Source organism: Alosa pseudoharengus, unplaced genomic scaffold, assembly GCF_046254945.1.
Source record: "Alosa pseudoharengus isolate Yale_2024_CS ecotype anadromous, Long Island Sound unplaced genomic scaffold, YU_APseudo_1.1 YU_APseudo_1.1_scf_12, whole genome shotgun sequence".
NCBI classification, from domain to species: Eukaryota; Metazoa; Chordata; class Actinopteri; order Clupeiformes; family Clupeidae; genus Alosa; species Alosa pseudoharengus.
The window spans coordinates 14,527,210-14,554,709 of NW_027468587.1; the positions used below are offsets into that span (position 1 = coordinate 14,527,210).

At 43.5% G+C, this 27,500-nt stretch overlaps 2 protein-coding genes across 4 annotated transcripts in view; both read right to left on the minus strand.

Annotated features, from left to right (window-relative positions):
* Positions 1-23,391, minus strand: part of snap91a (synaptosome associated protein 91a) — a 59,246-nt gene extending 35,855 nt beyond the window's left edge. Inside the window, exons 1-2 of the mRNA XM_076279657.1 lie at positions 23,262-23,391; positions 1-67 (exon numbers count right to left, since the gene is read on the minus strand). The exon at positions 1-67 is cut by the window's left edge and continues 76 nt beyond it. Coding sequence (XP_076135772.1) covers positions 1-67; positions 23,262-23,391 — 197 coding nt within the window. The remainder of the gene's footprint in view (positions 68-23,261) is intronic.
* Positions 23,392-24,936: 1,545 nt separating this feature from the next.
* dop1a (DOP1 leucine zipper like protein A) overlaps positions 24,937-27,500 on the minus strand; it is a 37,838-nt gene continuing 35,274 nt past the window's right edge. For all 3 annotated transcript variants that reach the window (XM_076280203.1, XM_076280204.1, XM_076280202.1), the window contains exons 37-38: positions 26,793-26,922; positions 24,937-25,955 (exon numbers count right to left, since the gene is read on the minus strand). In XM_076280203.1, coding sequence (XP_076136318.1) covers positions 25,650-25,955; positions 26,793-26,922 — 436 coding nt within the window. In that variant the 3' untranslated portion in view covers positions 24,937-25,649. The remainder of the gene's footprint in view (positions 25,956-26,792; positions 26,923-27,500) is intronic.

A 27,500-nucleotide genomic window follows, 5' to 3' on the forward strand; every position in this document is an offset into this window, starting at 1 on the left:
CTCTCGAAGAGCGTGTCGGCCATCTGTGGGATGTTAACGTTGGACTCCTGCGTCGCCTGGATCAGATCTGCAGAGAGAGAGAGAGAGAGAGAGAGAGAGAGAGAGAGAGATCCCAAATAAACATCAGTTATCAAAGGACATCATACCCATCTACATGTGGTTCCAGTGAGACTCTGCTTATAATAAGCTTTCCTCTCAAAAATCCTCTTTCTCCCTCTCTATGTATGTGTCTTTTTCCTCTCTCTTTCTCACAGTCTCAGGTGTTTTTTATCCTTAAAATCATAACAGGTGTTGTGAGATGATCTGCTTCTCTCTCTTGCTCCCCTGAGACCAACAGAAGTTTCCAAACATAGGTGGTTGGACTGCGTCTAGGCTGGACAATTCTCATTTACACACACACACAACTCACATAGTTTATGTATGCTGCGTATCTGTCAAAAAATCATAATTCTTGTTCACAGACACAGACACACACACACACACACACACACACACACACACACATCTAATACAGGTTGTGCTGATTCTGTTGTCAATCACGCTTCTTGTTTACATAAACACTCACATTTACACAAGTCTCACACAGGCTGTGTGTGCACTGACTCTGACTTTGCTGAGAGAAAGAAGTCAAGTTGGGTGAGAAAGATGGGAAATAAGTGAGAGGGAGGGATAGAGAAACACAGAGGGAGAGAGAAAGAGAGGGATAGAGAAAACATAGAGGGAGAGAGAGAAAGAGAGGGATAGAGACAAAGACAGATATATCGCAAGTGGTACAATGAGACTGCCAGAGAGAGGGAGAGAGAGAGAGAGAATGAGTGTGAGAGTGAGAGAGAAAGAGAGAAAATCATAACGATATAACCTAAGATTCCTCATTTTGGAAGTGTGTAACTCAAATCTGTTCTGCAGTGATATTAAATCTATTATATATTCAAGATCTGTTTTTCATTACGACCAGCTCCGTGCCATCTTCAGTACATCTAACTTGCCTGAACGATCTATATTTTCTGATTTAAGACTCTAAAAGTAATCAAAGTGTCCAAGAAATATATCTACGCTATCAAAAATGCCACAATCCAAAAAATGCCGTTGGATAAACCAGCACTGCAGTGAACCTATCAATGAAACAAGTCACTGTGTGAAATTGAACAAAGTCAGGCAAACCCCTGTACATACCGGTACATCTCCATTACCCTGTTGCCAAAAATCCAATATGTACCGCATACCCAAAAGGCTTCGTCATTAGATTTGTGATACGTTGTCCTATATCAAAAAGACTGGTATGCATAATGGAGTATATTGATTCGGGCATAAGTTGAACATTAGAGATATTCAATAAAAAAGACAAAGCAAGGTCAAACAAATGAAAGAGCCTTTGGAGAAAGGCAAGGAAAACAGACAGCACACTTGTATTGTTGTTCCATTCCAAGAGGCAAGCGTACGAGTTGGCTGACACACACATTTGCAGAGTACAGATGCAGTGTGGAATCTGTGTGACAGCAAGAGGTCCAGGCTCAGTCAAAACATTTCTCACGGTCGGAGCTCTGATCGTGCAGTAGAAAATATATTGTATATAAAAGTATGTGGAGTAACATATCACAAACAGACTAAAACTATGTGTTGATAATACTGTATGTACATGTAGGAATGGCCTCTGGTACTCCAAAGCATGTTATAGTATATTCATAAAAAAGAAAATGATAGACTAGGCCTGAGTGCATTCTCCATAGGAAACCTAAGGAAGATAAGGGGTGAGAAGCTGTTTGTTACTTATCATTAGATTATCTCAATTTGATCAAATCCAAATTACAAATCAGAATTGGCACACAAAGATGCAGAGTAGTTAAATACTAGATGAGTAAGATGAGTCTTTAAAATGAAAGAGTTGAAAATAACACAACTTGTTGTTTTTAACACATACAGTATCTATGTCCAGATAGGGACAACCACAGTTTGTGATGTTTCTAAATCCCAAAACCCTCGCTGGAATGAAGAGCATTAGGTAAATCATTCCACTAACGGCGAATCACAGTCTTGACAGTGACCTCTTAGTCCTGACGGAGGGCTGACACAGCAGATGCTCATCAGAGGACCACAGTGGGTGAGAGGGGGCATAAAGCTGGATCATAGAATTAAGATGACAAGGTGCAGATCCAGACAGGGTGGAGAGAGAGAGAGAAAGAGAGTTTTAATTCCTCACGGTTTTACTGTATGAGTCAGCAAATCCCCCCTCTTCTTCAGACCCAAGCCATACAGTATGAATCTCTTGTTTCACTGCACACAGCCACACACACACAGACACACACACACACACACACACACACACACACACACACACACACACACACACTGAGAAAGCGAGAGAGAGTAAACACACAGACAGCGAGCTTTCCATCGCTGCACTGCTCCTCTTGCTACTCTGCAGTGCTGAATTGTTGCTGAATTTTTCATATAAATATTTACTGGGTTAAATATCTGAACTGGTGTGTACTGTCTATGCTGTTGCTCAGAAATGCAGACAGATAGAATGACAGTGCATAAAACGTTGGATACAAGTACCACAGAGATATTTAGAACTGATGAGAGAGACTGCTGAGGATGAAGAATCCCTGATCTAATGGAATTTAGAGCAACAATCAATTCACCCAAACGGCGAACTAGTAGCTTCAGTATTAATAATAGGAAAGCCTTTAGATAACAGCAAACATGACGTCAGATAAGGAATATGACATTGTGTTGTACGCTAATATCCAGACTTTGATCACAGAGAGAGCCTCCAGTCAATTCCTTAGGCAGACATGCTCCCAGCGAGATCCCCAGAGACCGTGTCTGGCTTGGGCACACTAGCAGCACTGTCAACACTTTCTCTCATTTCTCAGCAGCATAGTGCTTCACAGAAACACCACCTAACCACAGACGGAAACCTTTTCAGTTGGGAGAGCCATAATACCAAATATTTTCTGATTTATTTCATTAAGAGAAATCTATATGGAGTAAATCTTGTGCAACTGAATATTTTGTTTTTGAATTGCTGAATCTGAGCAATTGTATTGAAAAACCCAACTGGAATAGTATATTTGGAAATTTAATTTATACGTTTCTAACTGAATCCTAAAGTAAACTTAAAACTGGATGAAATATTTTGAAATTTAATTCATTTTCTCTGATTCGTAAATGTTCCGCACTGAAATTCCCTATACTAAAAGCTCTATGCACTTCCACAAATTTTCACAATTCAGTTTCAGACCGTGAAATTCAATTTGAGTCTAATGAGACGCAACATCTGTTGGCTGAGGAAGAGCAATCGAGTGCAGATCACCATGCAGCTTCCGCCTCCACATAAACCCTACAGAATTTTGGAGATCTCCAAAACAGCATCCCTGGACTTGATAACTATGCCCACTGAAGTGAAACAAGTTCTACTCTACATATAGTTAATTTGATACGATTACTTTTTTTTGTTGTATATTTTTTGGTTTTTTTATGCCTTTTAATGAGATAGGACAGTGGAGAATGACAGGAAGCGAGTGGGAGAGAGAGTCAGGGTGGGATCTGGAAAGGACCATGGGGCGGGAATCGAACCCGGGTCGCCGGTGTACAGTGCAAAGAACTCCACGACATGCAGAGCACACCTACTGTACTATGATTGTTATAGTTACCATTCAAAAGCATTGATATAGAACGGTGATTTAACTTTTTTACCAGATCTACAGTACTTCATAGGTGTCCCATTATTCAGAATTAATAGCCACCCCACCAGCCAATCAGAAAAGTATTTTTTTCTCTCTGGGTGATAATAGGCTTAAATTGTTGGACTAAATTATATAATTATTCCATTCACGGGTAAAAAACAACAAGTTTCATGTTCAATGTGTCACCTGCAGAGTATCGCTGACAAATGGCTGACGTCACTTGAGGCGAGACAAAAGTGTAGCAGGAAATGTGCCAGGAGGTGCCATTGATTGGGATGTGGGCTAGAAGAGTATGAAGTTGACAACAGCTCATGTCTGGCAGCATTGCACAATGAGAATTGAGTTTTTGTGCCAACTGAGATTACACTAGGAGTTCCAATTCACATTTAGAAAGTACAGTCATTTTACATTGAATTAACACAGTAGTGTCATTTTAACCAATTTTTGCCACTTATTTACCCTGAAAAAAAATCTCAAATTTCTCCACAAGCCACATGCAGTCAAGAGAAAAGCTACAGAATATCTGGCTCCCAACTCCTGCTGTAGACGTTTACATGTTCACATCTACTAGATCAGGAGCATCTTGCGCTCCACAGCAGTCCTGCTGGCTTAGAATAAGTGCATTAGCCAGATCGCTGATCTCTTCAGTAACAGCCATGCACACATGTAATACATATCCAGCAAAATCTATGCTTCTACTCTGGACCCTGTCACTGTTTTGATAGCCTACTCTTGCATGGATCATGATGGCAACACTATACTGAGGCTGTGAAATATCAGGTTGTCAGTCCCCGGGGGTGAGTCACTCTAGTAGTAGGTTAATGGACCACCTCATGCTTCAGCAAAATACGTCTCCTGTCAAACGGTAATAAGCACTCTGTTGCACACCCACTGGGCCCTTCCCTCAAGACTGGGCAAGGGAAGTAGAGCCACTGAGCAGGAACAGAAAACTACCCAGAGAGAGAGAGTGGGAGTTTCTCTCTGTCTCTGTCTCTCTCTCTCTCTCCCACTCTGTCTCTCTCTTTGAGCATGCATGCCTGTGTGTGTGTGCATACATTGGTTGTTTGTGTGTGTGTGTGTGTGTGTGTGTGTGTGTGTGTGTGTGTGTGTACATAGGGCATAGTCTGGAGCTGACGTACCAAGGCATTATCACCTGTTTCAAGTTGTATTTGTGCTTATAACATGGACCAGACCCAGAGGCGGACAGAGTACACAGCTTCATTACTTGAGTAAAAGTACAGATACCCTTTGCTAAATTTTACTCAAGTACAAGTAAAAGTACAACAGTCAGATGTCTACTTAAGTAAAAGTACTGAAGTACTTGTTTTTAAAAGTACTTGAGTATCAAGTAAAAAATTCTAAATATTGCATTACTACTGCCACAGTGCTCACATTTATGTACAGAATCGTCCTACATGAAGTTATGAAAAATGTTAATGTTGGAGAATGTAAAAGGAATTGAAAGTAAAATCAAGTAATTTTCATCTTTTTACCATGTTGCCAGTGATGGGCAGTATTTCTAATATATGTATTTAAAATACGTATTTCAAATACAAAATACTACTTTGTAAATGAAACACTTGAAGCAAAAACTATCATTAACTTGTTCAGAAAATGTAAATAGTCTGGCGAGGTGGCGCCACAGGTTGGCACATTCCCAGGATTGACCTGCTGCATCTTCATCCTTTGTTTCTTCCATGGTTTCGTCTCTTATCTAAATTTGACCATGGAGTTGACTTTGGCGGAAAGCTGAAGGTGATTGCTGATAGGCTGTCCCAATCAGTGGCGCCTGCACAATCCAATCACGTTTGAGAGGGAAACAACAAATTGAGGGTTTCCGAGATTTTTCTTTTTTCCTTTTTTTTTAGAAGTAACGGGTACTCACGGTTATGGATAGAAATGTAGTGGAGTAAAGAGTACAATATTTGCCTCTCAAATGTACTTGAGTAAAGTCATGAGTACTCCCTCCAAAAATGATACTCGAGTAAAGTATAGATCTCTCAGAATTGTACTCAAGTACTGTACTCAAGTAAATGTACTCCGTTACTGTCGGGCTCTGACCAGACCACACATGAATCAGAGCCCACAGGAGAGCTGTTATACAAGCTGCTCTTTTCTTACTCATGCATTTGCATTTATGGTAAGATCAAGGAAAAAGTGGGAGTACCGCGCAAAAACATGGGGAGGAGGAGTGTTAACAGCAACTGATTAGGTATTCCGGCATACGTATGAAATCAGCCCACGTCTGTTTTGTAATGACAATGTTCTGCCCTTTAAAAGCAGATGTAGTCCAGACTGACATCAAATGTATCAATGAGAGACATTTTCAGAATCAACAGAGCCGAGCAGCAGTACTCAGAGCACCAGTTCTACTTTGAACCATATTGAAAACAACTTCTACTTTTGTTTACCTTTTAATGTATTACTTTAGTTTTTTTTCCACGTCATCCAGTTTCCTATGTCTGCTAGACTATTTAATCAGCTTTTTGGATGGAGGTGACAAGCGTTGTTTACCTGAAGATGTGAATGCTTAGCAAATCCCATGTAATCTGGCAAGGCACACCGTGTGCTTCCTTCCGGACTGACAAAGGTGCTAATTATGCTCCCTTTGTACATCTGTCCCACTAAATGCTAATATGTGTGTCACAACACACAGGACTGTAAGAATTTGCTTAAAGTGCTGAACCCTAGCTCACAGTAAACACACACACACACACACACACACACACACACACACACACACACACACACAGACACACACACAAACACACACACACACACACACAGACACACATACAGTACTGTACACACACACACACACACACACACACACACACACACACACACACACACACACACACAGACACACATACACACACACACACACACACACACACACACACACACACACACACACACACACACACACACACACACACGTAGACACACACAGACACACAGAGACACATACACACACACAATCAGAAAAGAGGACCCCCAGCCCACACCTGCAATGACTCATACAAACACAGCCACAGAACGCCCCACCAGTTAGTGAATTATTCAGAGAAAGAAGATAGAGGCAGGGAGAGAGAGAGAGAGAGAGAGAGAGAGAGATGAAGGAAGAGTGACTGAGAGAGAGAATGAGAGAAGAGACGGGTACATTAGAGAGAGAGATATGAAAGAAAAGTGACTGAGAGAGAGAGAATGAGGAGAGAGAGAGAGATGAAGGAAAAGTGACGGAGAGAGAGAATGAGAGAAGAGAGGGTACATTAGAGAGAGGAGGCAGATGAAATAGAGGGGTAGATGTGAGATCTCACCACTGCGTCGCAGAAGAGCCCCACAGCTCGTCTTACACCTCAGTAGTGTTCACAACACATGTAGAATCACATGCACACATGCACACACACACACACAAGATAGATAGAGAGAGAGTCAGAAAGAGAGAGAGAAAGAGAGTCTGGCACACAACTGCAACAGACATCGTAAAACACACAAGGCAGTCAGAGTCCAATTGATGCTGAGTCTCCTTTGTCTGTGGTCACAGCACACCACAGCACAGCACATTAGCACATAACAACACAACACAGCACAACACAACACAACACAACACAGCACATCACATCACATCACATCACATCACATCACATCACATCACATCACATCACAGCACAGCACAGCACACCACAGCACAGCACATTAGCACAGCACAACACAACACAGCACAACACATCACAGCACAGCACAGCACAGCACAGCACAGCACAGCACATCACATCACAGCACAGCACAGCACAGCACATCACAGCACAACATAGCACAGCACAGCACAGCACATCACAGCACAGCACAGCACAGCACATCACAGCACAGCACAGCACAGCACAGCACAGCACAGCACAGCACAGCACAGCACAGCACATCACAGCACAGCACAGCACAGCACAGCACAGCACAGCACAGCACAGCACAGCACATCACAGCACAACATAGCACAGCACATCACAGCACAGCACAGCACAGCACAGAGAAGAGCTAGGAGGAGTAAGGCGGCATGGTGTAGACATACACTTTGGTGTAGACGTGCAGGCAATACGTATACAAACACACACACACACACACACACACACACACACACACACACACACACACACACACACACACACACACACACACCATTCCCAATGTCACACACTCTGTCACACACTCTCACACAATGCTCTATTTTTAAGCCTCCCCACCTGAGGCATAATCATGCACTAGAGCATGCTGGAGAGGAGGGTAGTAGGGTGTGACGTCACACACTCTTTCACACACACACACACACACACACACACACACACAGAGAGAGAGAGAGAGCGGGGAAGAGAAGTGGGGGAGGGTTTAAGAGAAGTGGCATATATAAATAGAGAGAGGACAGAGAGGAGACACTGTGCAGAGAGCAGAGAATGCACTGAGCTATAGTGATATACAGTAATACAGAGAAATCAACACACAAGTGAAGCCTGTCCAGTCCACATGCCTGACACATGATGGCCACTGTTCAACTGCGGAGATTGCAGCGCTATTTCAGTTAGAGTTCATTTACAGTTCAAATAAATAACGAGTAGTTATGTATTGAGGTTTAATGAGGTTGCACTCAGTAGAGTGCATACCTCCATCATGTTCTCTTTAGTGTCATATTTCACAAGCCAAGATGAACTAATGCTGTATCTCGCAACATTAGCAAAAGATGAACTAATGCTGTATAACGGAACATTAGCAAAAGATGAACTAACGTTGCATTACGGAACATTAGCAAAAGTGAAACTAATTTCATGCAGGTTCTCTCTGAGTCAGATCCAGTCCAAAGTTCACATGAGTTCCTCTTCTTTACCCATGCAACACCACTTGACTAAGTTTCATGAAAATGGTGCCAGCAGTGTTTGTGAAACCTGTCCACAAACAATCAAACTAACTGACAACCAAACAAACAGACACTGGTGAGAACATGACCTTCTTGGCGGTGTTAATAAATACTCTCCAGTGGACACATCCTGCTGGTGAGTATTTGATGAATAGGAGGATTAGCAGTGGTTATGTCTGGTACATGTGGTGTGACTGCATGGCAGATTAGCTACTAGCACTATACTACATGTATTGATTCCATCACACATGCCACCCCAAACACACACACACTCACACACTTCCCTGGCTGATACTAAAATGACAAAATCGTCCGTGGGACCATTGCAAACAAGAATCTCTGCCACAGGCAACACACACAGCACATGCTAAACACACCACTTGATTCCAGCCACTTTCACTCATCCATACTAGCAGCTGAACTCACTGGCACACAGCACATGCTGTCATCGGCCATACTGTAGCTGTAGCTGTTTTCATATCACGACTCACGAGGGGAAAGCAATGCTTGTATGCTTACAACCATATCAACACATCACATTCTCTATTTCCCTCTCTCTCTCTCTCTCTCTGTCAGAATGATACACTGTAAGGGTGTCTGGTAAGTGTGTGTGTGTGTGTGTGTGTGTGTGTGTGTGTGTGTGTGTGTGTGTGTGTGTGTGTGTGTGTGTGTGTGTGTGTGTGTGTGTGTGTGCGTGCGTGTGTGTGTGTGTATGTGTGTCTGTGTGTCTGTGTGACTATGTGATAGAGACAGGAAGAGGTACATACATGTGCACACTTGACTAGGCTCAATTCTATCACTTTGCCCACACAAACTGGACAGCTGGACACACACACACACACACACACACACACACACACACACACACACACGCACACACGCACACATCATATGAAGACACACAGTGAAGAGGGCAATCAATGTGCTTCGTCTGCTGGTTCTCAGAGTCGAGCGCCATGAAGACAGGAGCTCCAGATCGTTTCCTTGGCAACCAGAGCTCTTTCTCTGGGCCAGAATTCTTTTCAGAGAAAAAAAAACTGAAATGGTTGATGTCACGCATGGCAACGTGTTATAACTGCTGTGCCAGTAGTGAAGGGTACCGTCAGCAGAACGTGTGTGTGTGTGTGTATGTGTGTGTGTGTGTGGAGCAGGGGGGAGGGTGTATGTGTAAAACTAGTGTGATTGAGGAAGAGGCACTGCAATCTTCCTCACGCACACACACACACACACACACACACACACACACACACACACACACACACACACACACACACACACATACAACATGGAAGGAGTCTTTTGATGACATTACCTCCAATTTAGTCCAATTTGGACTGCTTCTTCTGGACACTGTACTGGCCTGACTGACTGTGATAGTTACCAGACTAAAAGTCAGCTTGGGAGGAGCCTTTAGGGCCCATGACTGACAGCGATCACTCACCCCACATTAACTTCTAGGAGTTTTAAACCCTCCTTACCTGCCCACTACATCCAACACTCCAGCATAGCAAAGCCTCCCAGCTGCTCCCCATTCTCCTCCATTTCATTAGTAGCTCTAAGCTCACAGCTCGCATAACCCCATCCATCTGACATCGCTCACACATGATCTCTGCTATTGTCAGCATTGTCCATCGCTGTCAACAAGCACCTGAAGAGGAGTGGTTAAACTGTACCAAAACGTGTGCTCACCGAAAATCCTTCCCTCATTATTTTGTGCAGCCACTGCACGTAGGCTGGCGTTTTTAAGGGAAAAGGTGGAAGCTAAAATTGCTTTTATAACGACTTGAAGCCGAGCAGAGCAGCACACAGCAGTGCTCCTTAGAGCCGCCCACGGACATTCAGACTCACGTACATTGTATTTCTTACGCTTTGGTACAACTAAAGCACTCATCTTCAGGTGCTTGTTGACAGCCATGTCAAAGAACAGGAAACTGGTTTGCCGACCTCAAGTAAGCTAGTGCACAGAGCCCATAGGTCTGTCTACTTCACGAATACAATTAAGAGCCGACAGTATGGCTGTATCTTATAGAGGGGGACACATAGCCTCCCAGTGAGATTTGACTTCAAAACTCATATCCTTCAACAGAGACAAGCTTCCTCCTCAGTCTCTCACACATCTGTGGAATCCAGGCTAGTCGTGATCTCATGGTCAGGAACCAGACCAAAGCTCACACACACACACACACACAGACACACACACACACAACACACACTTAGACAGTCATACACACACACGTATTAAATTTGTGTGTGTGTGTGTGTGTGTGTGTGCGTGCTGGGCCGGCGGAAGGCAATCCTGTGCCCTGGGCGAAATAGGAATATGTCGCCCCCATATTCATAGACTGTGTGCCACTTTCAACTGTGCACTACCTTTGCAGAAGCCCCTGGCTGCACCGTGCAGATCGGGGCTGGTCTCAATGTATGGGTGAGCTCAACGTTGCTACTTTCCAGCACTACTAGGTCAAAATAAATACATTTTGCAGGACAATTGCGACCGGGCCTCACGGAAAAAACGGTAGCCTACAATTAATTAGGCTTTCTAGTAGCATAAACATCTTATTACTACAGGTTATACAGAATTGAATATGATGCCGTCTGTTAGATGTGCATAGGAATGCACTTCATGTGTCGCTGTCTTATATCACCCCCTGATAGGACCGTATTATTACAAGGAAAGAAGCTCATGGGTCCCCTGATTCGGTGACATGGTGAGATTCAGATTTTACCTTATTACATTGTCGCCCCCTCTGCTACCTTCCACTGCTAGCAACCTAGCGATTCTGGCTGAAGATCAGCACCCTCATCATATGCGGGAGAAAAGTTTTTCAATCTGTGCACTTCTCTGTATTCTGCAGCACTAGGCTTTGAACGTCTCATTCATGACTGTTATTTAACCGATATCACTGGAAATGAATTACTTGCTGTTCCCGCATAAACCGTCTATGCCATTATTTGACAATCAATGTGTTTTCAATGTTGTATCCTATAGCTCGCCACACTGTGGTGCCCCTGGTAGTTTGGCGCAATTGCCCAGATTGCCCATTGCCCATGCCTTCCGCCAGCCCTGTGTGTGTGTGCGTGTGTCTTTGTCATGAATGAGGGTCTTTCAGGCAGTAATGCAGTCAAGGCTTACACTTGGCTTATCTTTGTTTAGGGTGATAAGATTTCAAAACAAATTTTAATATCGGTCTAAATCAACACACACACACACACACACACACACACACACACACAAAAGCAGGTTGCCCAGACAGCTGTCCCAGGGTAATCCACTCTGTGGCTCCTGATGCCATGTATCACTTCCTAAATCCAGTGCTGGGGGTGGGGAGGGACAACAGAGAGTTCACATTTCAAACAGCTGTAGCCCTCTCACCTTCAAAAAGCCCACTCATCTCCTGATCAAACAACGGCTTCTGGGATAAGAGCATGCTCCTTCATTACCACATGCACACACACACACACAGAGAAAGAGAGAGAGAGAGAGAGAACTCTCTCACACATTGAGAAATGTATGAATAAACAGTGATACATAAACACAAACACACACACACACAGAGAGAGAGAGCGAGAGAGAGAGAGAGAGAGAGAGAGAGAAATGTATGAATACACACACAGACACACACATACACACACACACATGCATGTGTACTCTATTTCGCTGTCACCCTTCTCTGTCTGGCTAATCTGGGTCCCCATGTGGCCCTACTGAGTTTGATCTGTCCCTGGAGACGACAGCAGCCGTGGCGCCGGCTGATCAGACAGGACCCTGTGTCTCCCACTGAATTATTAAAGCCACGGCTCTGCTGGTGAGACATTGCCCAGCCCTGCCAAACACTCGTCTGCTCACAAGGGCCACCGCCGCTGCCACACACACCACCAGGCTCAGAGCACGAAGAAAGAGAGCATGTGAGTGTGTGTGTGGGTGTGTGTTTATGTGCGTGTCTGTGTTTGGGGGGGGGGGGGGGGCAAGATTGTGTAAGCTAACGGCTAGAGCAGCTTCAGGTTAGCAACCAGCTTTTTACACAGCTGGTTAATTATGGGATGTGAGTGTTGCTAAGGGGAGGATGTCAATCAGGTTTCCTGTCTTATTCTAACCAACATTCAGCAGTATGCGATTGTGTGTGTGTGTGTGTGTGTCTATATAATTGTGTTTGAGAGTGTGTACATTACAGTGCTTATGTGTATGTACTGGTACATGTGTGTGTGTCTGTGTGTGTGTGTGTGTGTGTGTGTGTGTGTGTGTGTGTGTGTGTCACTTCAGTTCTCTTAGGAAGTGATTAAAGTCCTTTGTGCCCATGAGCCACCAGACTCCTCCCCCCATCCCACTCTTGTCATCAGCCAATCACAGGCCTTTCTCAGAGGTCAACACCCAGCCTGATGTTTGTGTGAGAAGAGGGCTGCTTATGTCATACGGCCTGTGTGGTAGTGTTTATGTGTTTATATATATATATATATGCATGGGGGAGAGGGAGAATGAGAGAGAGAAATAAAGAGAGAGAGAGGCAATCGTGAGTGAACCACAGACCACCAAGGGCACGGTGACCTTGGAAGCAGTGAGGACAGTGAAAAGAACAGATGAGAAAAGATGAGAAGGGAGGGGAGTTTATGCAGCTGTGAGGGTGGTTGCCAGGGACAGCGAGGAGCGAGGCTGTGCCAAGCCTCGGCAACAGCATCAGCATCAGCATCAGCAGCAGCAGCAGCAGCAGCACAAAAGCTGATCCCTGTCCATGGTGCTGAACCTCCTCAGCGGGACTGACAGATTGGAGACGGCCACCAGGCACCATGAGGTGAGGTCAAGTGGCGTTGCAGGGGGTTGCATGATATCAGAGATGTCCTTACATACTCAAGGGAAGCTATGGTGACAGGAAAACACAAACTCTCTCTCTCTCTCTCTCTCTCTCGCCAGTGTGTATTTCTCTCTCAGTCTTTCATTCTCAGTCAAACACCGTGACTCAAACAGAAATTACTGGTGGTGAAATATTCATCAAGTAATCACATACACACACACAAAAACACACACATACACACACACACACACACACAAATTCACTTTAACAACTGCAGAGTCAAGCCAGTGCTGTCTTACAGTATATGTCTCACTCTGTGGCTAAATTGATAGCGGGGGAGGCTCCAATACTCATATAATTCCTGATTTACGTGTCCCTTTCCTACTGTATATAATCTATATAGTCAAAATCAATCTCCTCTGTCTCCTAAATTTCAAATTCAATCTTTCTATTCCTACTCTGTGTAACAGAAAAATACAAAAAAAGAGAAATAGGAAGGGAGATGGGGGCGAAAGAGAAGAGAAGAGAAGAGAAGAGAAAAGGAGAGGAGAGGAGGGGAGAGAAGTGAGAGAGAGAGAAAGAGAGCTCCCTGTGTGTATTTCACACACTGATTTTGTGCTGCGTGTCTTTGTGTGACAGCAAACCCACTCACTCCATTTCCTGCAGCCGGAAGGACTCTGAATTTAAAAGGCCGGATGACATCAGATAATCCTTTTATAATCTGGAGCCTTTCAAACACAAACAGCACTCCGTCTGCACTGCTACAAAGGGAGCCTCTTCCTGCATGCCCAAAACACAGCCTACTGAAAACACTGCTAGTCTCCTCCACCAGGACAACGCAAATTACACACACTCAGACACACCACCAGACACAAATAATATAATATCATACACACCCACACCCACATCGCCAGACACGCATCATAAAATATATACACCCTCAATTACACCTCATACAATACCAATTACCAAGGTGTGATTTCCATCTACACAATCACTCTGCATATTAAACTAATACATACACACACACACACACACACACACACACACACACACACACACACACGCTTGTACAGACAAACTCATATAAAACGGAATCAGTGAGAGACAGTATTTGTGTGTCACCAAGACAACACTGTGACTCAAACAGTAATTACTGGTGGTAAAATATTCATCACACACACACACACACACACACACACACACACACACACACACTATTGCTTTTCCAATACACCCACAGGACGGATCTGAAATGTGTGAGGCAAAGTGAGATGAGGTGGAGAGTGCAACTTGTATGCAAATTTATTTGCCTATATTAGCACATGAATTTCATTTGACTTCAGAGTAAGTCTGTAGTTCAGCTTAGCTAACAACCACTATAGGTCCTAATACACATTGCACAGTATTGTTTATCCAGAATGTAAACGTTTCTCCACCATCTACTTTCACATGTGGGGCACGGCTATCATGTTTTCCTAGACAGTAGCTACAACTGAAACAAATCCGCCCTGATTCACTAAATTCACTGCTATTGAAACCATGCCTGTGGGAACAAATGACCGAGTGCTAACAGATCAGAGGAAACAGAGACAGAGGAAAAAGAACATCACAGAAAAAACAAACTGGAAGCTAATTTTATAGCAGCTAGCTAGCACTGTTGGGATAGCAGACAGCTGGGACTGAAGAGGAAGGCATCATTCTTCATCAAACACAATGGTTAAATCTCATCTCACAGGCCCAAGATGCCGAAATGACTCTCACGATTCAAGAGAGCATCTGGTATATTCTGGAACTGAACACAGGAGCTATCCTGTGTACAAAAACATTTCAGACCATTCTGAACGAGACTATTTCCAGCCATAATCACTGTTCACACCATCGCAATCCGGCCTATTGAGTCGTGTGAATAATATCACATAATAAAATATCAACTATAACTAAATATCTAAAGGAGACGGCTCTAGTGATGCACTAAACATTTCAGCAATCTCACACAGGACTAAATTCTTCTTCTGTCTCTCGGGATAATCTCACTGACATACTGTCTGCAGACAGGCACACACAACATGGTTGATCAGAAGGAGATGTCTTCCTCTCCTGGGCCCACACACAGACACATATAGCCACACACACACGCGCACACACAGACACATACACATACACACACACATACTGTATATATACCCACACATTGAGTAGTCTCTCTTCAGATGAACACAGTAGTTGTTTGGTGGAAGATGTCTTACTCTCCTGGGCCTATACACACACACACACACACGCACACACACACACACACACACACACACACACATACACACACTGACACGCTGGAGGCTGGAAGCTAGTGATGGTCACAGTCCACTGGTCTGCATCTCTGAGGGCTCCCTGCTCATTCCCACTGATGAAGCTCCATTAGGAGGGTGATCCCCTACGACTGCGTGGGGCTCTTATGGGGAACGAAAGACAACATGCCTCAGTAGCCTCTCAGCAGGGAGCCCGAGTCACTCAGAGAGTTTATTCACCACCTGCTAGTCTCCCCAGCTACAACACAGAGCAGTGATGTGAAACAGCACTGTATTCCCATGAGGCAACCTTTCAAGAGAGTTCCATTATCAGCATCATAGTTGGCCCCACAAGGCTTCCGTTTTAACATTCCATATGTTATCTTAATGCAGAGGAAGTAGATTGGGAACCAAATAGAACGTTCAAGCATTGTTTTTGTTTTTATGGTTGAAAGGGTCTATTAGGCTTATTCGATCTACGTAATAATCAGGTAATAACGTTCGCAGCGGCCATTTTGTTGATATAGAAAATGCATAGGTGGTTCTATTTAATGCAGCTGTCAATTGACAAGCGCGACAGCGCCGGTATGATCGCTGTAGGCTATTTATTTATTTGTACAAAATTTAACGTGATGGTAGGCCTATGTTGCAATAGGACTAGGCTACAGGGCAGGCCGTTCTAACAACAGCAATACAGGCCGTTCTAAAAACAGCAAATAGCCCTAGAGTCACCCACTGTCAGAAACATACCTGTCAACTTTTTTCCAGCTGTCTTCCTGTTTTAATATTTTCCCGTAAAATATCCCATATTTTATTACTTTCGTAACATTAGCCCCATCGGACTTGGCCGTCTCTGTACTGTTGTCCTGTACCCCCTGCCCTTCCAACGAAAATATGTTTTTAAAGCATCGTTTTGCTTGCCTGAAGGCGACCTACACAGAACAGTGTGGGAGAGAGCACGATTTGACGCCAATCTCATTAGACCTGGCTTAGCTTCACACCTCGTTTAATTAGTGCAGCAGTTTTGTAGTAGGCCTACGAATTCTTGCTCTCAGCAGAGGGATAGCAACAGAAAGACGAATGTTGAAATTTAACCAGGAAAATCTCCCTTATTTTCGTTGCTCAATGTTGACATGGTCAGAAAACGAGAAAAGAATGAGATTGAGAAGTAGTCAGCGCAGGAGAGACTTGTGGCTACATAGGATAAATAGCCTAGGCTAAACTTACAGCCAACTCCTCACATCGCCATTATTATTTGTATTATTAATACTATATATTGTCCTCTGTGGGCTTAAGTTAAATACGTTTTAGACAGCGCAGACAGCTGCCCCTATGCAATGCGGAGACATCAGCAGTAGCCTGATGTAGTCGCCTACCGTAGATTACCTTTGGACATATTGCATTTGCATAGATAGCATTGCTAGGTAGGCAACGTTAGCCAACGTTTACAGTAGCCTATAATATATTTATTCGTGATGCGCCCTTTTCAGCTTGTCTTAGTGGCACGGCAAGTGGCAAATAGTAGGAACAAACTCAGCGGAGAAAGATATCAGTAGATACTTCTGATTTGTATAGTGTTTTGTTCACTTGGATTTTGGAAATGTTACAGAGAAATATGTTAGCCTTTTCTGCCTCCAGACCATGTAGTTGCATCATAGACAGACAAAAACGATCACTGGCTAACCCACTTTAAACTACTTTAGCAAAGTCCTTGGCTGCAGGTTGTGAGCAACAGGCAAACGCAAGATACAATTGCAGTCCAATGAGATGCAACTTTATTCTCTGCGATCATGGCAATGTTAGACGATGTCGTTGGTGTAACAAATATAAGTTCGCCGACCTTGACTCAGGCGACTTGTCCCCTTCAGCTGCGACGTGTGCCGATGTATGAACAAGACAGGCTATAAACAAATATCGGGGTAATTTACAGTTGACAATAATGACGGATCTTTACTTAATGCTATTAGATATGGGTCCATACGTTTATTTAGGCTACTTATATTGACGAGATGAAGCCGTTAGGCTATGTGCTCTGCTCAGCTCAAATCTACGCGCTACAGGCGATTGTCACATAGAATAGCCTATAGAACTGGAATGTCATATCAACAATATGGCCGCGGCGGTGTTTGCGAATAAGCCCTATAGATCCACACTAGAGCTCTATACAGGGGTGCAGGGTAGCAGAATGCCATGCAGGACTCAGGGGTATTGAATGGTGAATGGTTGAGGGGTTTGCTGTGCTGAGAACCTGCTGAGGCAGACTTGTTGCCTTTCATTCCTCATGAAAGCTCCAGTCTTGCCTTGTGTCTTATCTGAATGTTTGGTCTTGGGAGTGGAAGGTGGCTGGCCAATTCACTAATGGCTAACACAAAGAGCAGATAGCAGACATCTAATTGATGTGAGCACACTCTCTTGAGCTGGAAAAAGCTGAAGACTTTATAAGTGTACACCAGTGATGCCCTTGACCCTTTATATTGTATGAAAAAGATTTTATGAAGAACCTCTGGCCTTCTGAATAAAAAAGGCTTCTATGATTTTTCTTCTATAAAGTTAAAGGTCAATGTAAGAATAACTGATATTCATGCAGTTCTGATAATAATCATACTCTTGTTATACACAGCAGTAAGCATAACTGATACACAAGCATCAACAAAGTATACAGTAGATTATGTACACATAACAATGTGGAAGATTACAGCTCACTAGCAATCATTTTTACATGGCACAGAGTGATCTGTCCCCAGTAGCCTACTGTAGCCTCCCTCTCTCTCTCTTTCTCTCTCTCTCTCACTCTCTCTCTCTCTCTCTCTCAGCATTGAGCTACTCCAACGCACCTCAGCGATTCAGAGTCAGAAGTATGAGAGGAAAGGCTCTACGCTCGGGTGAGGACACACAGTTTTAGGCACGCTTGAAACAGGGTTGTAAAGCGAAGATGCTTTCAAATTGACATGAATCGTTTTTACGTATTAACTGGCAACAGAAAATACCTAAATCAATTTAACTAATTTAACTATTTACAAAGAATGTTTGGAAATGTAAATAGGACATATCCTATTGATGCAATAATGCAGACGAAAAAATCCCTAAAACTTTTGCAAAGAAGTGTATGTTGTCAGATATCTGTCTGTCTGGCGATCCTTCTGTCATAAACACATCTTTTTGTTATGCTTGCTCTTCCTTTCTTTCCATTTCTGTTGTACAACATGTTTATGTGGTAACACTTTACTTGAAGATATCTACATAAGAGTGACATGACACTGTCATGAACACATGACACTGTCATGACTCATGAACCATAACCCTAACTTGTCATGACAAAAGCCGAATGACACTTAATGACAGAAGTGTTATGTCATAAACGTTTATGACTTGTTTATAATGTTTATGGCTCATTCATGACAATGCCATGTCACTCTTATGTAGATACCTTCAAGTAAAGTGTAACCGTTTATGTTTATGTTTAGGGTACTTTTGCTTTGCAGATGCTTTTATCCAAACTGACTTAGAAAGACATCAATAAACATTAAAATGAACAGTTATACAGCCACAAATTAATTAGTTAGATGTAAGGTAAACATATGATTCTTTAGACGCTTTCTGAGGATCCCAAAATTATCACTAGAATGACTTCACCAATGAGGGACCACAGAAGAAAAGAGTCTGGACTGTGACTTCTTTGTGTTAATGGAAGGCCAACATAGCAGATGCTTATAAGATGACCACAGTGGGCAAGAAGAGACTTAGAGATGGATAATGGAATTAGGGTAGCAAGGTGCAGATCTAGTGTTCTATAGGCCAGGGTGAGGGATTTGAATTTAATTGTAGGAAGTAAATAAAGAGTAACTAACAGAGGAGTTACATCTGTCCTCTTCAGCTGATTAAAGACCAGACGTGCAGCTGCATTTTGAATCATCTGCAATGTCTCACTACACAAGCGGGTAGGCCAGCTAACAATCCATTGTAATAGTCCAGTTTGAAAAAAAAAACATTGCCTGCACAAGAAGCTGTGAGACATATTGAGTTAGATATGGTCTGTTCTTCCCGATATTGCATAGGATAAACCAACATAATTTTGTTATTAAGGCTACATGCTCAAAGAAACTTAGCCAGTCATCAATTGAGACACCCAAGTTACATGCCATTTCAGATGGGGTTTGTGAAGATGGGCCAAACTACCAGTAGATGCTGATCTGTTGAGGAATATCTGTATTAGCTGGGAATACCAGAAGCTCAGTTTTGGAGAGATTGAGCTGAGGGTGTTAAACTTTCATCCAGACTGGGATATTCCTTGGAGCAGAAATAGTGTAGTGGGAAAGACAGGTAAATTTGAGCATCGCCTGTGTATCAGAGAAATCTGGGAGCGAATGATTTTACTTAAGGAAGTGGGATAAATGACAAACAGAAATGGCCCAAGTACTGATCTCTGAGGTACATCTGTGGTGAGGTTGTGACTCTCAGAGACACCTGTCTTTGCCAAGACACTCTGAATGAACGTTGTTTAAGATATGATGTAAGCCAATTAACAGCTTTCGCAGAAATTCCCAGCTCAGACTGTGTAGTAGGGTTGTGCAATTAATCAAATTAATTGATTAATTGTCAATTATGACCTCCAACGATTATGAAAACAACTGGGCGACTGAACAGGCTGATAAGGAAAGCTGACTATGTTGTTGGCATTGAGCTGGAGTCACTCACAACAACTGCAAAGAAATGGAACATGAGCAGGATGCTGGCGATCATGGATGACCGCCACCCACTACACAGCACGCTCAATAAACAGAGGAGCATGTTCAGTGGCAGACTTATTTCTGACTAAGAAATAACATAACCTAACATAATAACTGATAACTTGCCACCCTTCAATGACAGCTCTGTTGATCAGGAGATATGCTTACAAGCTTAACATACAGTATATTAAAGGTGCTCTAAGCGATGTTACGCTCAATGTGGTCTCTGTAAACAGCCCAGACTCTAAAAACGGCGGGGAGGGGGAGGGAGGGGCGAGCTATCTCTCTGTTTTGTTTGAACGTCAACAGAGATGACGTTACCCAACATCGTTTAGAGCACCTTTAAGTATTGTTTTTTCTTCATTGTCTTTGGATAGGCTCAATTAAGCCCACATCATTAATCCAGAGAGAGAGAGAGAGAGAGAGAGAGAGAGAGAGAGAGAGAGAGAAAGAGAGAGAGAGAGGGGAGATTGGCTTGGACTGGAGGGAAACCCGCTGAGCTAAGTACATTAAAGGACTTTCTGAAGCCTAGGGGTGCCATCAATCAAATCCTGGTGACATGGGTGACATCATAGTTACGCCACCATCATGTCAGATGCCGGTGTCAGAGGACGTTGTGCCAGCGGTTTCAGCAATGCCGTAAATGCCGCTGCCCTGGCACACACTCTAGGAATTGATTAAAGAAGGGAAGGGCTCCAGTGCTGTCCCGTCTCAATTTTGATAATTAATTGAGTAATATAAACTAGAAATCATTCTTGGCCTGAATAATCCACCTATTATAAAAAAAAAAATTCTCGGAAAATGTTAAATGGAACCTGAGGATGTTGACTTCCAAGACACGCAGCGCAGCGCAGTCCAAGCCAAACAGAAGCCATTTGGTCTAATTGACGTGGAGTCATTACCCACAGTCCCTTGGGACAGGAAGTGGTGTGGCATGACTGGCATTCTGGGCCACCTGCCACAAACAGTCCCCTTTTGTAATGCTGATGAAGGCTGTTTGGATTGCATTGATTTAGGCAAGCAGCCCTTATAGGCTGAACCTAGTGAACCTTTGTCTCTTCTCAAAAAGGAATGGACAAATGTTCATAAGAGTAAACCAAAATGTTGACAGAACAGCTGAAAAAGCAATTACTCACTGATTCATGCACATGTATATGTGGGGACTGAATAAGACAAACTGAGCAGTAAAGTAGGTGAATGCTATCTTGGTATCACAAACCATAACATCAACTCGCTAGCATTTTGCTGGTGATTGGTTCTTTCAAGGCTTCTTGGCTATACAAACCATAAGTAGAGGATCACTTGGAGGGATCAGACCTCTGCTAAGGCCAAACTGCCCTACCTCATAATCCTGTCAACAGACAGACAAACAACACCGAATACATAACCCCTTTTGGGAGAGGTTCCGCTGGGTTTGGGAAAAACCTTGGGAAGGTTTTTCACCCATAATGGCTCCAATGTTTGAAACACCTGTGCAGCTTTGCATTACTAGCTACTAGCAAAGGGATGCTAATGGTTATGCTTATTTACCATGTGGTGCACCACACTACCCTTTGACCTCACAATTAAGTCAGGCTATTTATTAAGAATAGCCTACATTATTGATCAGCCCTGGGAGCCCTGATGTGTAGGCTGCTGCCCCTCAGGCACCCCTGACCCCCCACTCCCATCTTCATATCATCTCATCACCTCATCTTCAGGTAGATTGCTCTAGTCTAGCCTTCCAATACTAGCCTGGCCCCGCCCACCTAGATCTTCTTTCAGGGAGATCTAGTCTGGAACACCGTAGTTCATAACCGTTTCCCTCAGACAAGAAAAATGTCAGGCCAATCAGCGACCAATCAAGAGGGGAAGAAGAAACAGAAACTTATTGACAAACAGAAGCAGCAACACGATGCAAGTGTTGCATGTGTTGAAAACATTTCCCAATCGAGAGTTCTCAGACTCTTCACTTTGTGAATGAGTCTGGATATTTCCAGGCTATTCCAATACACTTCCTGAACAATTCTGCTAGTTGCAGAAGGGTGATTAGTAATGGCTTGTGAGAGACTTGAGTGGATCAGTGGCTCAAAATGATTTTTACCTGCTCCAGCCATGCTGGCAAAACTTAGACCCCGATATCATGGTATGAGGTTTGGAAATAACATCAATAACATAATTCTTCATTTCAGCATGTTCTAGCATGGTAGTGACAGGAAGTCAAAGCATCCATTCAGCTTCAGTTATGATGAAGGTGTAACATGAACCACCACTGACCTATTTAAAAAGCTGTCATGTTGTACAGTCCACGGGCAGGGCTCATGTTAAAGGGGAAGGGGACGGGAGGGGTGATGTTTTGATGCTGAGTGAAAGTTCCATTGAGGACAAAGGATGAGGGCTAATCTCCAGCTTGGGAGAGCCTGCTTAAAGGGGGCCCTCCTCCCGCCTCTGCCCAGCCAGCCCTCTCCTCCCCCAGCCTAGTAGGCTCCTCTAGCCCCCCATCCCACCAGCAGGGACTCCAGGGCGGCCATGTTCCCATGGTCTCCAAAGCAATGGCCTAGGCTACTCATGACATTACACAGAACTAGTGCACAGGACCAGACACACACACACACCTGGTATTTCATATGCTTGTCTCAGTGATGGTGCTTCTCTCTAGGAGGTAAGATGAACTGTAAGTGGGTGAGTGTCTCTTTAAATGTGTGATAATTTCTTTGGTGTCTATGGATATATGAGCAAATATGCTGAATTAAACTGCAGGATGAAGAACACACACAAACACACACACACACACACACACGATCTCTCTCTCTCTCTCACACACACACACACAGACACACACAATAGCCTACACGGAATTCTTCTGACCCAACCCACGGAACACTTACATTCCAGGTGTTTCTTCTTCGGAGCCATCACCTCGTGGGTGGTAGCTTTGCAGCATGCTCTGGCCACTTCCGACCCTGTTAAACTGTACTGCGCCGCGGCGATGCGATCCGTCAGAGTCTGCCCCGACATCTTTTCACTGGAACGTCGATGCTCAATGAACTAAACAGCTACGTTATCCCCCTGCAATAAAGTATATTCCAGAACGTTATCTCAAGTTCCAGCTGACGAGGCCCTTATGATGTCTGCGATAAAGTCAAGACCAAAACGTTTTCAAATTATGTATCTAAACCTAGAACAGTTCGAGCAGGATAAGGCTTCGACGTGCAAAACAAGCAAGGCAGCGACGTGCTTCCATCTACAGTCCAAGTTGGCAGTGAGAGCGTGACCGACAGCCTTTTCAATAACCCGCAATATGTATCAAAATATATCAAAAGCTAAGATTTACCGATCTACCGCTCATAAATTGCATTCGGTATCCACATGCGATCGATTAACGGGAAGAGATGTGGGTCTAATGTTCTCAAAAACGGAGCTCTACAAATCGTTTTTAGGCTTCATCGGTTGCTGTGAATAGAAAGCTTGGTATGTAGAATCTTCGTTTCGAGAAGCTGTCACAATATTTCTAGCCAAGCCAAGATAGGCTGCTAGCTGCCTCAGCCTGGAAAATGACGGCTGGCTGTGGGATGCTGGACCAGTCGATGCCCTTCTCTCCTCCCGTTGAAGGATTTAATCTCCACGAAGAACCCAGTCTTCAGCGCAGATTTTCCTGAGTTGTCAAATTCCGGGCTATCCTCTTCATCTCCAAGTAGGCTATTATAAAAAGCAATATAACTTTTTTCCCCCCTATCACCCCTTTCCCACTCTTAACGACAGGCTACGCCTGAAAGTAAGGAGATGGAAGATGGTGAGCTGGTGAAATTGCCTTCCTGGGATATGTATTTATTTATTTATTTGCCATAGCACTCCTCCCACTCATCCGAGTCAGCTGACACGTCGTTAATGACCGGTAGCATCCCTTTTCTCTCCAAAAGGATACCTCTGCAGACCCACTAACCTGAAAAAAGAGGGGGGAAACATGTCACACCACACAGCCAAACTTCAGTATGCCAAATTGTGTAAAACCAGCGGTTTAATGACAGCAATTTCAGTCTGTTAATTCTCAACCATCACAAAAAGCACAAAGAGGAAAGCTAGAGGACGAATTTATATGATCTATTCTTGGATACATCGAAGGGGTTTATCTGCATGTGAGATGAACATAAATTGTAGCCTACATGGAGGGAGAAGCCATTCTGTTTGGTAATTTTCTAGTAGGCGCACAAATACGCTCTTTGTTATATTGCAGATGTGCACCTTGTTGAGTGTTTTTAGTCTCATCTGGCCAGAAAAGCTAAATATCCATGTAAGTGCATTACTCCTCTCGGATCTTACATGTTTAATCCAATATAAAGAATCTTGAAATTATGGAAATCAAGATTTCGTGATGATTCAGAATTATTTGTGGAACAGATAGCTGCAAGTGGTCCAAGATCAGATACTTCTTGATTATACATGAGAGCGTTCTCAATCTCAAACAGGGAGAAAAAAAACTTCCTCCAAAATACTAACTCTTGTCCCTCATATCGGAAAATACTAAAAGCGAATAATGCAATCCCTCTATAACATTTTTTTTTTTAATCATTATTTTATTCCAAGCCACACAAGATCTTTCAATATACATCAAAAACATGTCAGCATCATGACCTGATGAACAGCTCTGAGAATCTAAAGGGTCTGTATTTTTCAGGAGTTTCGTAACATTTCCCCTTCCCCATGCTCAGGAGGAAATCAAACCCCCTACAGCAAAAAATCTATTGCAACGTTGATAAATTCAGACACTGAAATGAGTTATGGATGACATTTGATTAGGAATGATATGGTATATTACCATACGCGATGTGCAGTTTCGTGGCAGGATTATCAGGCTACTGTCTATGTTACTGGATACACACTGAAATGTTGATGCTGATTTTGAAGTTCTGGTTGGTTTGTCATAATTGAAATACACCACAACGATATGGAATGGCACACAGAAAGTCCATAGTCCCCTGGGGCTCACAAATCTCTCAAGTTTAGTGTAGTCAAAGCAGCTCCACAATGTAGAAACCAAGTCATTTAAGTTAAATAGTGTCGCTTCAGAAAATAAAAAAAGAAACAAATTACAAGTCATTATAAATACAAAAACAAAAAAATTTACAAATGTCATTATTAATATTTTTTTATTTTTAAATCCCCATCACATTTTGTCCATTTTTTCTTACAAGTCTGAGGTTTGAGTATTCTGTACAGCTTGTCCCTTGTCATGTTTGTCTCTTTTTAGTGGTCATGTTCGATCAGATCAGGTCACGTCACGTCTTGATCAGACCCTCCAGGAAGTCCTTCTCCACCATCTCCTCGATGTTCTGCCGCGCGCGGCTCCAGAAGACTTTTTGGCTCTCCAGCTTGCCGTCCTTGCCGGGGAAGGGGCTATCGCTGGGCGCGGGGCTGTGGGAAAGGTGGCCGCATCGGCTGCTGGCCTTGCTGTTGAACACCTGGCTGAGCAGGTTGAAGAAGGGCAGCAGCTGCTCCATGCTGCGGATCACGTACAGCGTCAACATCAGGTGGCCCGGCTCCCACGTCAGCGTGCGCGTGGAACAGTCCTCCTCTGGGTTCTTCTGCACGGGGGGAACATAAATAGTGAAACACCAGAGAGTCATTATTAGATACTGATTGAAAAATTACTATTAAACCAGTTGAGAGCTCCTCTACAAATATTAATGCAAATATTGATATGAATCTCACTGAGTTCAAGTATCCTTTCCAAAAGCTTCAAATATGGGTAAAAAACTCCATTACTGTGATCAAATGCTCACTAGAGTCTTCCAAATGCAATGTTTGACCGCGCATGCTTCCATCTTCCCATCCAATGTGTTATGGCCTGTGCAGATTACACAATTTGTTTGGTCTTTTACGATTGACCATGTCCGATCGATTGATCTATCTATCCATCCATCCATCCATCCATCCATCCATCCATCCATCCATCCATCTATCTATCTATCTATCTATCTAACTAACTAACTAACTAACTAAATTGTGGCAAAATCTTGCTGAAATCGTGTAATCTGCATAGGCCATTAAAAGGAGAACTTTGGCAATTATATGACAATTCACTAACATAGTAGACATTAAAGTAACACAATTTTGGATTTCTCCTGATCCCGTGTTAAAGGGGTATAAATCAGAGAATTCTAAATTCCAAAACCAACAAAAAGGGTCATGCTCCTATCTGCGACAACAATGTTACAGGTGTGATACACGCATCAGCAATATCAAGAGACTCCAATCATGTTGCAAGTCAGTGTAGCAAAGTAAGTTTGAAACCGTGCTGTTAATGTAAAATAACTGCATTGCCTTTCTTTACTAGGGGCTTTACAGCAGGGCATGGATGAGGTCTTGTTATGTGTGAGATGTTGAAATGGACTTGGTGTGTGCATGCAAGTCAGGATCACCTTAGCGCGTTTCCTCAGTAGTTTGGCCAGGCGCACCACGTAAGGCTTGAACTCCCTCTGATGGGTGCCCTGCCTTCGCACCTCCAGCCCAGAGTCGTCCGACGCCTCAGGGACAAAGGCCCAGCGGTACCTGCAGAGTAGACAGAGAAACACACACACACACACACACACACACACACACACACACACACACACACACACACACACACACACACACACACACACACACACACACACACACACACACACACACACACACACACACACACACACACACACACACACACACACACACACACACACACACACGCATGTTTTAAATGGATTTGTATTAGAGGTGGGCCAACATTTGCAGCTCAACAGTGAGTGGGTGAGTGGAGCTGGCCAAGGTGCTGAAATTCTGGATTAATTCACTGAGAAAGTACACTGCTGCTGTTCTGACAATACATAAGGGGAAACACCCTCTCTGGTGTGTCTCTTCCACAAGGATTAAAAACCCAGTTTCCTTAAAAACTGAGGTCAAATTATTGCTTTGTGTTAGGTGGTGTTTGTGTGTGTGTGTGTGTGTGTGTGTGTGTGTGTGTGTGTGTGTACACAACAGGCTGTATACGTGTATTTGTATGTGTGTGTGTTACACCCATCTGGTTTGTGTGTGTGTGTGTGTGTGTGTGTGTGTGTGTGTGTGTGTGTGTGTGTGTGTGTGTGTGT